Genomic DNA, 15,181 nt, shown 5'->3' on the forward strand with positions numbered 1-15,181 from the left:
CTCCCTCTGTCTGTCAGTGCAAGTCACAGTCGTCGTAAACACCGGAGCGAGGAGCTAACGATGATGCAGCGGGCTTTGTTTCGCCGGGGAGCGCTGCTGGCGCAAAAGGCGGCTGTGGAGGTCTCACTGCTCCCGATGAGCGCGCCTCTCCAGCCGCGCCTTGACCGCGCCATGTCCTCGGTGACCATCCCGCCCCCGGAGTGCATGCTCCGGCCGCTCGAGGTTCCTTTCCGCTACCTGTTCGGACCAGGACCGTCCAACGTGCCTCCCCGCGTTTTAGCCGCAGGTGGTAGGGCAATTATCGGCCATCTGCACCCAGAAATGTTCGAGGTAAATGTGTAACCCCTATTGCTGATAAGTTCATTGTTTGATAACTATTTTTTGACTTTTTGGCACCGCCAGAGGGGTTTCATTATCCAGCAGTTCTGTCATTTCTAGACTACTCAGTGCGCTTATAAATTCATGGTCAATATGAAGGAACACATTTAGGATATTATTTATGATTCCTAAATTGAGATGTGCATGAATATTTATTTTATTTTTATTTTATTTTAACAATTTATCGAATTATCAAAACAAGTCATGCATAATTGCGAATGCGTCAAATAAGCATTTTGACACATTTTACACTTCACAACTGATCCATCAACATTTGACAACGGATTTGATGAACCACTCATAATTAATCTATGTAGGCTTAGAACTACAACTGTTTTATTCAACAATTTGACGCGTTGCTTGTAGATCATGAACGATATCAAGAAGGGGATCCAGTACGCTTTTCAGACACAGAACAACATGACGATAGCAATGAGCGGCTCCGGACACGCAGCGATGGAGTGCGCCGTCTTCAACACGGTAGAACCCGGGGAGAGCGTGCTCGTGGCTGTCAATGGAATATGGGGAGAGCGCGTGGCTGAAATCGCCGAGAGAATGGGTATGTTTTACGCACGGTTTTACTCACGAGTTTAGCGGTCTCAAAACAAGACCAGCGTTTGCTGTTTGATGTAATTTGAAAACATTGTTTATGGCCTTGAATACATCTGTTTTGTCCGGATGTTAGACTTTCATCTTGCATTATTCCAGGTGCCAATGTTCACACGATGGTAAAAGCACCGGGTGGAATTTTCAGCAATGAAGAAATTGAAAAGGTAATTGTTTGTTAATGAATTAGGCCTACCAAAGTAGCATTCACATAGAGCTTGTTCAATACAGGTTTCAATACAGGCTCCTCGGCAACTTCAGGGTTACCAACCCTCACCTGTGACCAATTCTACTTATACAGTGAGCCCCAAAAGTATTTGGACAGTGTACTCCAGCACTTTGGATTTTAAATGATACAATGACTATGAGGTTAAAGTGCAGACTGTCAGCTTTAATTTGAGGGTATTTTCATCAATATTGGGTGAACCATTTAGAAATTCAGTGGTGTAATGTACTTAAGTTAAAATACTTTAAAGTACTACTTAAGTAGTTTTTGGGGGGTATTTAGAAATTCAGTGGTGTAAAGTACTTAAGTAAAAATACTTTAAAGTACTACATAAGTAGTTTTGGGGGGTAAAGTACATTTACTATAAATAGTAAATGTACTTTACTATTTATATTTGTGAAAACTTTTACTTTTACTTTACTACATTCCAAAATAAAATAATGTACTTTTTACTCCATACATTTCCCTTGATACCCAAAAGTACTCAGTACATTCTGAATGCTTAGCAGGACAGGAAAATGGTCCAATTCATGCACATATCAAGAGAACATCCCTGGTCATCACTACTGCCTCTGATCTGGCTGACTCACTAAACACAAATGCTTTTTTTGTAAATTATGTGTGTGCCCCTGGCAATCCATTAAAAAAAATGGGGTGGCCACCCAACCAAATCTCACTTATGGCCCCCAAAAGGCTAGAGCCTGCCATGATTACAGTCATAGAGCCTATATATTAAGTTCATATAGGCAACATGGCAAGAGCTCTAACAATGGAGGGCATTTAGTGCCAAAAGTATTTAGTTTATTTGACTGCCTATCTCCTGTCTATCGATAGGCCCTGGCCAAACACAAGCCCGTTCTGTTCTTCCTCACACATGGAGAGTCCTCTGCTGGCCTCGCCCACCCCGTCGATGGCATTGGAGACCTCTGCCGCAAGTGAGACTCCGCTCCATCTCAAAACATACTACAGTATATCTCCACTGTATTTCTCTCAGTTCACACTTCTGATGAGACAATGATGACCACAGCTTCACATTCAAGCCCTAAATTCCTCTCTCCTCTCTCTCCTCAGACACAATACACTGTTTCTTGTGGATACTGTTGCATCTCTTGGGGCAACGCCTATTTTCATGGACCAGCAGAGTAAGACAGCTTCAGACACCTATTTCATTTTCAGTATGTCTGTCTTTGTGTATGGGTGTATGATGATGTCATCATTTTCTTGTCTTTGTAGATATTGACATCCTGTACACTGGCTCTCAAAAGGCCTTGAATGCACCCCCTGGCACAGCACCCATCTCCTTCAATGAAAGAGCATGGTGAGGACTCTGTGTGGGTTTGTGTGCATGTGTGTGTGTGTGTGTTGTAGGAGTGAGGGAAGAAAGAGGGAGAATGATTGAACGGAGACCAAGTGAATGTTTGAATTTTGAGAAATGTGGACTGACACACTTCCTCTTGAAACCCTCAAACAGCCAAAAGATGTTCAACAGGAAAACAAAACCAGTGTCCTATCTCTTTGACATGACCCACTTGTCTAACTACTGGGGAAATGATGGTCAACCAGCCAGACTGTAAGTCTACAGTATTCTCAATGAACAGTACTTTATTATGAGAAAATCTCCCATCCTAACCGGGTGAATTAATAATAAATTAATAACAATCTTTCATTTTGCCCCGTTTCAGATATCACCACACAGGACCAGTGTCTGGGTTATTTTCCCTGAGGGAAAGTCTTGCTATTCTTGCTGAGAAGGTATAGTGGCTGTTTGTAACAATCTTAAAATCCTATTGTCTTTTTCTTATAGCCACAGTGGAGAATGAGCTGACCATTTGTTCCTGACGTGTGTAGTCCATGAATCCAGAAATAAAATGTCCACATGTTTTTTGCCATAAAAAAATAAAGTTAAATTTATTCCATATCTTGGCTACAAAATGTTACAAAAAGTAAATCAAAATAATGAGGATAAAAATAAGATATTTAAGCTGTAATGTAAGCATTATTGGATCAAAAAATCGAACAATATCACAGAGACAAAGGAAGCACGGTCAAAAGACAGTATGGGCTCCAGCCAGCCATTCCCAGTAGGCCTCTGTACCCATGACTATTTAAGCCATCTCCAGCCTGCAGAGGGAGGCATAGACACTTACAAATGATTAATATCAGTCAAACAATATGACAAATAAACAGAATGGCATATAAACAATAACAGAATTCTAATTTATACAAATAACAAAACCTGCTATTTGGCTCTTACATACCAGCCCCTTATTGTATGTAATGTGAGGCAACAATAATTATCTGAACATGTTTGCCAAAATGTGTGGGTGTATGCATAGCCTTTGTTGTTGGTCAGTCCATAATCATCTGAGTGGATTCTTGCAGTAGGCTTTTGGAGACAGGACTCTTCAGTTAACCTGTTTTAGTGCCTTCTTCTGTTCACCAACCTTCCACTCTCAGGCATGGCTGCTGTATCCAGATATTCTTCCACTTTCAAAAGTCCATCTTCTGGCACTGGATTCAACTTGTCACTTTCTTTTTGGCTGCTAGATGTTATCATTTCCAAGTCTGCCATTTTCTCTCCAGGCCTCCAGAGGAATCTTGGGTCACAGATTCTCCTTTTATTCTCCTCTGTTTGCCATTGCTTTGTGATACTCACGGCCATGTATATCAGTCCCTTCAGTACTTTTTCAGCAATCAACTCCACATGGACATTTTGTTTGCTTGGGTTACCAACACCTTCAGGAAACCAATCACCTTTTGTCACCTTGGTTTTCTTTAGGTCCTCTTATGCTACTGCAAATGGAGTGTTCTGCTTGTCCAGGATCTTTTCTCCATTACACTTGAGAGCCTTTGGTAACTCTTCCTCTGTGGGAAATAACAACGTCAAATAACTTTTGATGTCTTTATCCCTCTTTGCCGCGTTCAAGTTGTCAGCATGAAGCATTTTCTTTCTTGGAGGAGTCTTATCCTTGGATTCCACTTTCCTCTTTTCAGGGAAAACTGCAACAACAGCTTCATTCTGATCGCTGACATGTTCACTCATTTCATTTCACTACCCGGGCTATTTGCACTGCCCCCCCACCCCATCATTTTACGCTTCTGTTACTCTGTTAATTATTTATGCATAGTCACTTTAACTCTACCCACATGTACATATTACTTCAACTACCTCAACTAGCCGGTGCCCCCGCACATTGACTCTGCACCGGTACCTCCCTGTATATATAGCCTCCCTACTGTTATTTTATTTTACTTCTGCTCTTTTTTTCTCAACACTTTTTTGTTTTATTCTACTTTTTTTATTTAAAATAAATGCACTGTTGGTTAAGGGCTGTAAGTAAGCATTTCACTGTAATGTCTGCACCTGTTGTATTCGGCGCATGTGGCCAATACAATTTGATTTGATTTGCACTCTACACCTCAGAGTTGTTGTCAACTGCTTCACCACCTTCTCGGATGGCAAACTTGCTATGCTCTGACCTTTCAGACTTCTCCACTTTCTCACTGAAATCAGTGTCACAGTGGCTAGTCGGGTCCTGCAGGTTGATCAAGGAGATCCTACTGCATTCTCTATGTGGACCGCTTACCACCCAATCATAGTAGGGTCTTGACAGCATACGGGCCTTCTACTTGACTATGGATCACCTGCCAGGGCTCCATTACTTGTGATGCATTTGTTCCTATTAGCAATCCAATGTCAGCATGTATGTGTGACAGCTTAACATCGCCCAGATATGGCCACTTGGACAGCTCATCTTGTCTGGCGATGTTTCCTTTGTCACTGGTAGGTTTTTGTGAGTGCAAACTTCAGGTAGTTTAATGAACTTGTTGGTGTCAAGCCGACTCACCTCTGACAAGCCTTATCTGACCCATGGTACGCAGCAGGACGTTCCTTCTTGTTCCTGTAACATTCAGCTGCTGAGCCAGTTTGTCGGTGCAGAATGTTGCTGAGCTACCTGGGTATAAGAATGCATATGTTAGCAATACCTTGTTTTCTTTGCTGGATTTCACATGAACCGGTATGATGGATAGAACAAACTCCTCTTCACCGGCTCAATATACCCACATGCATTAAGCGAAACCAGTGCACTGCTCACAGGTATTCTGAGTGTTCCTGTTCCTCTTTTCTTTAGCTCCATATGAAGCACACTAAGGTGGGGTTAGTTGCACACATTCCATATGAGAGGCCTACTACAGTCTCTGCTCATGGGACCCTTGATCAGACAACCAAAGCAGATGCCTTTCTCCTTTAGAAAATGTATCTTCTCCCTGTGCAACTTCTCCTTTAGTAATGGACAGAGTTCCAGTGTGTGACCACCACTGCAGAACAGACAGACAGATAAACATGGGGTTTAAAAGCTTCTATTCACCTGGGTCTGTTGTGGTTGTTGCTTGAACCCTGACTCAGCGGTTGCTACACTGGTGGCAAAGGTGTACTTGTGGTCTATGGGTTTTAGCCTTTACCTCTGGTTTGGCAAGTTTGGATTTGATGTTACCTCCGTCACAGTTGACACTTGATTCTTGAATGTTACCAAACACAGGGTCAGAAAATACTGTATCTTGACTTGTTTTTTAATTAACTGAACCAGGTCACTGCATTTTGCCCTGCTGCTCCGTCGCTCTTGTAGCTCACAGGCAGTGGACCTCCACCTTTCTCTTAGCTTGTATGGAAGTTTCATGTACTATTATGTTGGATGCAAGATCCCGTTCCTCCATGTAATCCATTTCCTCCATAGCATTTCAGCACCCTCTGAGATATAAAGCAAAGGCCTGCAGTGCTTTGAGGCCTTCAGCCTTGATGGTAAACCAACCAAGGGACTTATTTCTGCTGAATGCAGATGCCATCTGATATTCATTACCAAAGTTATCTTTGAGCAGTTTCTTAGCTTTTGGGTAGCCTCTGTCATGAGCCATTTGCTGACAGCCCCTAGGCTTTCCCCTGGTGTACTGCTCAAGAAAATACAGCCTGTCCTTAGCACTTTCTGTTCTGCTTTCAATTACATGTTCAAATGATCTGATAAAGACCTGTACTGCATGGGATCTCCAACAAACACAGTGATCTTCTGTGGCAAAGCAGAAAGATGCTGTTTGACTAGAATGTCAGTCATGTCATTTAGCCTCTTTAAGATGTTAGAGGTTGTCATGTTCACCATTGTCCTGTATGGTAGGGTTTCTTGCCTTCTCTCCCCTATGACCTCCATGTGAATGGGTCGGTTCAGAAGGTCTGCCTTGGCCCTGTCCATGTTAATGGCCTGCAGACTTGAGTTAGGGACCTGTGCAGCTGTATGGTCTCTCCTCTGAGCTCTGTGTGAATTAGCTTGCCCAGAAGATGTGTTTAGTGCAACATGATCTTCGTAGGCCTGCAAACCTGGACTACCGTAAACTTTCAATTAAACGCTGAGTCTCAAATAGCCACCTGTCCCTTTTAATATCCGGGAATGGCACACATTTCAGCAAATAAATGCCTGCTTCAAATAAACAGCTCGGTCTAAATGAATTGTTTACGAGGTTACCATGAATTACTATGAATTGTTTACAAGGTTTAATGTTTGATTTGTTACATTAAATAATTCAGTAACGACTCAAACAAATTATGGCAGTCATCAATTTTTATCGCCAGTAAGAAATTGCTGAGAACTGCTAGCTAACTGGCAAGCACAAAAACAGTCAACAACTTCGGGGAGTGCACACCCCCAGAAATCGTCCGGTCACCATCTAGTGGCGAAAGTAAGAACTGACGAAAATGCACAGTCAAAGAGGAGAATAATTATTGTCAAGGGTTTTTATTTTTTTAAATGTTAATAGAGGCATACTAAGACAAAATAAATGTGACACAGTGTGTAAATGATAACACAGTGCAGGAAATTAAGAAATGTATTAAAATGTTGGAAGTGAATGCTGGAATTAAACAATTAACTATTCAAATTAGCAAAAGCTGTGTGCATTAAGGAAATAGACGCCTAGCTCAAATAGAAGCCTGTCTCTAATAAGCGCCTGTTGTGTTTAGTGATTTAAGCAAATAAACGGCAGGCTATTAATTGAAGTTTTACTGTAAGCATGTGATTCACTGAGACCTCCATGAGGTGCACTGAGCTCTCCATAATGGAAGAATAACCTAAATGAATAAACCATGTTTAGGTTTATTCTGATGCAGTCCTATTAGCTGATTACTTTGAACATTGCTTCTAATTCTCTAAATACATCAGAAAAATGTATTTACTACCAGCTTTGGACCAGTTTCAGGCTTACTGTGCCTCACCATTCAGTACCCAGTCTTTGTCTCCCCATAGGGGCTGGAGGAGTCCTGGAGGCAACACAGGGAGGTGTCAGGGTACCTCTGGAAGGGCCTGGAAGACATGGGGCTCAAGCTATTCATCCAGAACAAGGTAAAAGACTTGCCGTGCATCTGAAATCGCACCCTATTCAGTGCACTACTTTTGTCCAGATGCTATTTGCATATAAAGTAATGCAGTATGGAATAGAGTGCCATTTCAGACAGATTGTCAACAAACAATTTACATTTTACAATAATAGTGTCACTTTAACATCCTCTAGTTTCATGGCTGGTGCAATTCCTTGGTCTTGAATTTCACAGAGGTGTGTGTCTAAATGTGAGACCGTGATATTTTGTACATGCAGGACCTTAGGCTACCCTCCGTCACCACCATTGCCATTCCTGAGGGCTACAACTGGAGAGAGATGCTGCAGTACATCATGAAGCACCACAATATGGAGATGACTGGGGGCCTGGGACCCTCCGCTGGCATGGTGAGTGTGAGGGGAATGTTAAAGTTCTAGCTAATTGCCTATACATACAGTGAGGGAAAAAAGTATTTGATCCCCTGCTGATTTTGTACGTTTGCCCACTGACAAAGACATGATCAGTCTATCATTTTAATGGTAGGTTTATTTGAACAGTGAGAGACAGAATAACAACAAAAAATTCCAGAAAAACGCATGTCAAAAATGTTATAAATGTATTTGCATTTTAATGAGGGAAATAAGTATTTGACCACCTCTCAATCAGAAAGATTTCTGGCTCCCAGGTGTCTTTTATACAGGTAATGAGCTGAGATTAGGAGCTTCTAGTGCTCCTAATCTCAGCTTGTTACCTGTATAAAAGACATCTGTCCACAGAAGCAATCAATCAGATTCCAAACTCTCCACCATGGCCAAGACCAAAGAGCTCTCCAAGGATGTCAGGGACAAGATTGTAGACCTACACAAGGCTGGAATGGGCTACAAGACCATCGCCAAGCAGCTTGGTGAGAAGGTGACAACAGTTGGTGCGATTATTCGCAAATGGAAGAAACACAAAATAACTGTCAATCTCCCTCGGCCTGGGGCTCCATGCAAGATCTCACCTCGTGGAGTTGCAATGATCATGAGAACGGTGAGGAATCAGCCCAGAACTACACAGGAGGATCTTGTCAATGATCTCAAGGCAGCTGGGACCATAGTCACCAAGAAAACAATTGGTAACACACTACGCCGCGAAGGACTGAAATCCTGCAGCGCCCGCAAGGTCCCCCTGCTCAAGAAAGCACATATACAGGCCCGTCTGAAGTTTGCCAATGAACATCTGAATGATTCAGAGGAGAACTGGGTGAAAGTGTTGTGGTCAGATGAGACCAAAATGGAGCTCTTTGGCATCAACTCAACTCGCCGTGTTTGGAGGAGGAGGAATGCTGCCTATGACCCCAAGAACACCATCCCCACCGTCAAACATGGAGGTGGAAACATTGTGCTTTGGGGGTGTTTTTCTGCTAAGGGGACAGGACAACTTCACCGCATCAAAGGGACGATGGACGGGGCCATGTACCATCAAATCTTGGGTGAGAACCTCCTTCCCTCAGCCAGGGCATTGAAAATGGGTCGTGGATGGGTATTCCAGCATGACAATGACCCAAAACACACGGCCAAGGCAACAAAGAGTGGCTCAAGAAGAAGCACATTAAGGTCCTGGAGTGGCCTAGCCAGTCTCCAGACCTTAATCCCATAGAAAATCTGTGGAGGGAGCTGAAGGTTCGAGTTGCCAAACGTCAGCCTCGAAATCTTAATGACTTGGAGAAGATCTGCAAAGAGGAGTGGGACAAAATCCCTCCTGAGATGTGTGCAAACCTGGGGGCCAACTACAAGAAACGTCTGACCTCTGTGATTGCCAACAAGCGTTTTGCCACCAAGTACTAAGTCATGTTTTGCAGAGGGGTCAAATACTTATTTCCTTTATTAAAATGCAAATCAATTTATAAATTTTTTTACATGCATTTTTCTGGATTTTGTTGTTGTTATTCTGTCTCTCACTGTTAAAATAAACCTACCATTAAAATTATAGACTGATCATGTCTGTGTCAGTGGGCAAACGTACAAAATCAGCAGGGGATCAAATACTTTTTTCCCTCACTGTAAGTACTAACATGAATCTGTTTATTAACCATTGCATTTGATATGGGAGTTGAAACCCTGTTTGTAGCACAAATTGGATGGTTAGACTACCGATGTAGAGAAGAAAGCACCTTGTTTTTGTCAAGGCTGTCCCACTAAGCATTTGACATCAGGCGACATCTTTTGGACCTCTTGTTTTGGTCCTCCATCTTTTTTTGGTGCGGTCCGGACCGGCCTTGATTTCAACGTCCACAGATATCCGGAGCGGCCTATATTTGGCCCAAACATAGACATTCAGTGGCCTCCCGAGTGGTGCAGTGGTCTAAGGCACTGCATCGCAGTGCTAGCTGTGCCACTAGAGATCCTGGTTCGTAGCCGGCTGCAATCGGGAGACCCATGGGGCGGCGCACAATTGGCCCAGCATCGTCCAGGGTAGGGGAGGGAATGGCTGGCAGGGATGTAGCTCAGTTGGTAGAGCATGGCGTTTGCAACGCCAGGGTTGTGGGTTCGATTCCGATGGGGGGCCAGTATGAAAAATAAAAAATAATGTATGCACTCACTAACTGTAAGTCGCTCTGGATAAGAGTGTCTGCTAAATGACTAAAATGTCAAATGTTCAGATTTGGTTAGGTCCGGCCTTGATTTAGCCCAAACATAGACATCTATAATTGGTTCAGATCTGAACCAATCATAGACATTTATTTTTCACAAGTTTGGACAGCACAGAAGAGTACAGTAAAGAAAAGTAGAGTATACTGTATTGTACTCTACTTTACTCTAACTCTACTGAACTAAACTGTACTCTACTGTACTCTACTGAATAAAACTTGACTGTCTTGTACCGTACTGTACTGTGTTCTACTGTGCTCTACTGTACTAAACTATGATGTTCAAACTTGGTGAAACATAGCCTAGACTATGATTTGCTCAGATTTTGATCAGGTCCACACCTTTGGCAGCAATTACAGCCTCAAATCCTCTTGGGTATGACGCTACAAGCTTGGCACACCTGTATTTGGGGGGTTTCTCCCATTCCTCTCTGCAGATCCTCTCAAGCTCTGTCAGGTTGGATGGGGAGCGTTGCTATTTTCAGGTCTCTCCAGAGATGTTAGATCGGGTTCAAGTCCGGGCTCTGGCTGGGCCACTCAAGGACATTCAGAGACTTGTCCCGAAGCCACTCCTGCGTTGTCTTGGCTGTGTGCTTAGGGTCGTTGTCCTGTTGGAAGGTGAACCTTTGCCCCAGTCTGAGGTCCTGAGTGCTCTGGAGCAGGTTTTCATCAAGGATCTCTCTGTATTTTGCTCCGTTCATCTTTGCCTCGATCCGGACTAGTTTCCCAGTCCCTGCTGCTGAAAAACATCCCCACAGCATGATGCTGCCACCACCATGATTCACCGTAGGGATGGTGCCAGGTTTCCTCCAGACGTGACACTTGGCATTCAGGCCAAAGAGTTCAATCTTGGTTTCATCAGACCAGAGAATCTTGTTTCTCATGGTCAGAGTCTTTAGGTGCCTTTTTTTCAAACTCCAAGCAGGCTGTCATGTGCCTTTTACTGAGGAGTGGCTTCCGTCTGGCCACTCTACCGTAAAGGCCTGAAAGGTGGAGTGCTGCAGAGATGATTGTCCTTCTGGAAAGTTCTCCCATCTCCACAGAGGACCTCTGGAGCTCTGTCAGAGTGACCAACGGGTTCTTGGTCACCTCCCTGACCAAGGCCCTTCTCCCCCGATTGCTCAGTTTGGCCAGCCGGCCAGCTCTAGGAAGAGTCTTGGTGGTTCCACACTTCTTCCATTTAAGAATGATGGAGGCCACTGTGTTCTTGGGGACCTTCAATGCTGCAGACATTTTTTGGTATCCTTCCCCAGATCTGTGCCTCGACACAATCCTGTCTCGGCGCTCCATGGACAATTCCTTCGACCTCATGGCTTGGTTTTTGCTCTGACATGCACTGTCAACTGTGGGACCTTATATAGACAGGTGTGTGCCTTTCCAAATCATGTCCAATCAATTGAATTTACCACAGGTGGACTCCAATCAAGTTGTAGAAACATCTCAACGATTATCAATGGAAACAGGATTCACCTGAACTCAATTTCGAGTCAGTAAATTTGCAAACATTTCTAAAAGCCTGTTTTTGCTTTGTCATTATGGGGTATTGTGTGTACATTGCTGATATTTTTTTTATATTTAATCAATTTTAGAATAAGGCTGTAACATAACAAAATGCGGTAAATGTCAAGGGGTCTGAATGCTTTCCGAAGACACCGTACAGTCAGTGCATTCAACTAAGACAGAGAAACAACAACATTTCACAGTCATAGCAACCGTTACTCAGAATGTTATTGTAGATGAAGTGGTCAGTTATTTCATTCTGTATGTTGGACTATTTTGAACATTATCGCTGCTAGTTTTAAAGCTTTTGAAAAAGCTAACATAAGTGCATGTGATAGATAGGAGCAATAATACATACACTATATATACAAAAGTATGTGGACACCCCTTCAAATTAGTGGATTCGGCTATTTCAGCCACACCCGTTGCTGACAGATGTATAAAATCGAGCACACAGCCATGCAATCTCCATAGACAAACATTGGTAGTAGAATGGCCTTACTGACGAGCTCAGTGACTTTCAACCTTTCCAACAAGTCAGTTCGTCAAATTTCTGCCCTGCTAGGGCTGCCCCGGTCAACTGTAAGTGCTGTTATTGTGAAGTGGAAACGTCTAGGAGCAACAACGGCTCAGCCGCGAAGTGGTAGGTCACACATCTCACAGAACGGGACCGCCGAGTGCTGAAGCACGAAGCGCATAAAAATCGTCTGTCCTCGGTTGCAACACTCCCTACCGAGTTCCAAACTGCCTCTGGAAGCATCGTCAGCACAATAACTGTTTGTCGGGAGCTTCATGAAATGGGTTTCCATGGCCGAGGGAAGGCCCTTTCCTGTTTCAGCATGACAATGCCCCCATGCACAAAGCGAGGTCCATACAGAAATGGTTTGTCGAGATCGGTGTGGATGAACTTGACTGGCCTGCACAGAGCCTGACCTCAACCCCATCGAACACCTTTGGGATGAATTGGAACTCCGACTGCGAGCCAGGCCTAATCGGCCAACATCAGTGCCTGACCTCACTAATGCTCGTGGCTGAATGGAAGCAAGTCCCTGCAGCAATGTTCCAACATCTAGTGGAAAGCTTTACCAAAATAGTGGAGGCTGTTATAGCAGCAAAGGGGGGAACAACTCCATATTAATGCCCATGATTTTGGAATGAGATATTCGACAAGCAGGTGTCCACATAATTTTGGTACTGTAGTGTATCTTGTTGCAATCTTCCGTTGGCTCCTTTTTAAATTTATTTTTATTAAGAGGCGTGATAAACTATTATTGTGATACATACTTAATTGACAATGTATAGCAGTTGAAATTTGGCCATAGAATCAATGACTGAAAAACACATTTTCAATGTCTGTAAATGACATATTTTCAACGTCCGGAAAATATGTATTTTTCCCTTTCATTCAGCACCTAAAATGCACCTGATTTCAACGTCTAGAAAATATGTGCTTTTGACGTCCGTATAAGACATATTTTCAACGTTATTTTGCTTACTGGGGTCTCTTGAGCAATTATTTGATGGTTGTATTTCTCATGTGAGCTCTCTCAGTGATGTGTCCACCATTTTGTTTCACCCCAGGTGATACGCGTGGGTCTGATGGGATACAACTGCCAGAAGACCAATGCAGACATGGCACTGGCTGCCCTGGCCGATGCTTTGAAGAACTGCAAAAAGAGCAAAGCATAAAGAAGGTTTCTTATGCCTTTTAATACCCTAAACAAACATGCATTTGGCTATGCTGGAGGACACCTGGAATGAATGGACAAAGGCGTCAATCTGTGAAAGTTGTATCACGGGTGTTTGTGAGCACAGAGATTTTTAGCACAAATGTGAAAAGACAGATTCCGACATACATTCACGTGAAACTAATTTCCTAATAGAGACTTTGTAATTATTGTAGATGGTAAATGCTCTCCAGGGTAATAATATAAAATATATGTTTGAAAGAGTCAATAAAATATATACAATTCTGTCAAATGTGTCCATTTTACCTTGCATATTCAGGAAATAATAATAATAATAATAATTGCAGGCGCAATGCTCTGATTTTAACACAATTTGGAGCACAGTTGAGAAAATAACACATTGACTAAACAATGGACTAATTAGAAAAATAAAAGCAGTATTCTTCAATGTGTGAGATATGAGGTGTGTCGTGAGAAGAGGGTCAAATGCATGCGTCTCATGGCCAATGCATGAGAGTAACATACCTAGTGAAACAGGTGATATGTTGTTTTTTCTTATTTATTTGAATGTTTTGTGTGCGTGTTCAGTACTGTCTAAAGCCCTTAATTAAATGCTACCATAATCGATGTGTCCTTCCCACAAAGGCTGTATTGAACCCCAACAGATTAGTTGAATAAAAACAAATGTAACAATTAAAATGATCTAATTGTGACGATTTTACACCATTATCTCGATAGTGTTACGTTTATTCTACTTATAAAAGCTTAATATTAAAGGCCCAGTGTAGTCAAGAATTTGATTTTCCTGTGTTTTATATACAGTGCATTCGGAAAGTATTCAGACCCCTTGACCTTTTCCACATTTTGTTACATTACAGCCTTATTCTTAAATTAGTTTTTTTTCCTCAATCTACACACAATACCCCATAATGACTAAACAAAAACAGGTTTTTATACATTTTTGCAAATGTATTACAAATAAAAAACAGAAATACCTTATTTACATAAGTATTCAGATCCTTTGCTATGAGACTCGAAATTGAGCTCAGGTGCATCCTGTTTCCATTGCTCATCCTTGAGATGTTTCTACAACTTTATTGGAGTCCACCTGTGGTAAATTCAATTGATTGGACATGATTTGGAAAGTCACACACCTGTCTAGATAAAGTCCCACCGTTGACAGCGCATGTCAGAGCAAAAACCAAGCCATGAGGTTGAAGGAATTGTCCGTAGAGCTCGGAGACAGGATTGTGTCGAGGCACAGATCTGGGGAAGGGTACCAAAAAATGTCTGCAGCATTGAAGGTCCCCAAGAACACAGTGGCCTCCATCATTCTTAATCGGAAGAAGTTTGGAGCCACTAAGACTCTTCCTAGAGCTGTAGCACTCCACCAATCAGGCCTTTATGTTAGAGTGGCCAGACGGAAGCCACTCCTCAGTAAAAGGCACGAGTGCCCGCTTGGAATTTGCCAAAAGGCACCTAAAGACTCTCATGAGAAACAAGATTCTCTGGTCTGATGAAACCAAGATTGAACTCTTTGGCCTGAATGCCAAGCGTCACATCTGGAGGAAACCTGGCACCATCCCTACGGTGAAGCATGGTGGTGGCAGCATCATGCTGTGGAGATATTTTTCAGAGGCAGGGACTGGGAGACTAGTCAGAATCGAGGGAAAGATTAAAGTAGAAAAGTACAGAGAGATCCTTGATGAAAACCTGCTCCAGAGTGCTCAGGACCTCAGACTGGGGTGAAGGTTCACATGTTCACCTTCCAACAGGACAACGACCCGAAA

General features: G+C 42.8%; 1 protein-coding gene across 2 annotated transcripts in view; it reads left to right on the plus strand.

Moving 5' to 3' along the window:
• The window catches only part of LOC121535011 (serine--pyruvate aminotransferase), a 45,239-nt gene continuing 30,058 nt past the window's right edge, over positions 1-15,181 (plus strand). Inside the window, exons 1-11 of one of the 2 annotated variants that reach the window (XM_041841672.2) lie at positions 5-330; positions 745-937; positions 1,087-1,151; positions 2,045-2,145; positions 2,282-2,352; positions 2,444-2,528; positions 2,682-2,780; positions 2,893-2,962; positions 7,501-7,596; positions 7,850-7,978; positions 13,285-13,683. In XM_041841672.2, coding sequence (XP_041697606.1) covers positions 61-330; positions 745-937; positions 1,087-1,151; positions 2,045-2,145; positions 2,282-2,352; positions 2,444-2,528; positions 2,682-2,780; positions 2,893-2,962; positions 7,501-7,596; positions 7,850-7,978; positions 13,285-13,392 — 1,287 coding nt within the window. In that variant the 5' untranslated portion in view covers positions 5-60 and the 3' untranslated portion in view covers positions 13,393-13,683. Of the gene's footprint in view, positions 331-744; positions 938-1,086; positions 1,152-2,044; positions 2,146-2,281; positions 2,353-2,443; positions 2,529-2,681; positions 2,781-2,892; positions 2,963-7,500; positions 7,597-7,849; positions 7,979-13,284; positions 13,684-15,181 lie in introns of those variants that run through there. The other variant, XM_041841671.2, reaches the window with a different exon arrangement.

Source organism: Coregonus clupeaformis, unplaced genomic scaffold, assembly GCF_020615455.1.
Source record: "Coregonus clupeaformis isolate EN_2021a unplaced genomic scaffold, ASM2061545v1 scaf0881, whole genome shotgun sequence".
NCBI lineage: Eukaryota > Metazoa > Chordata > Actinopteri > Salmoniformes > Salmonidae > Coregonus > Coregonus clupeaformis.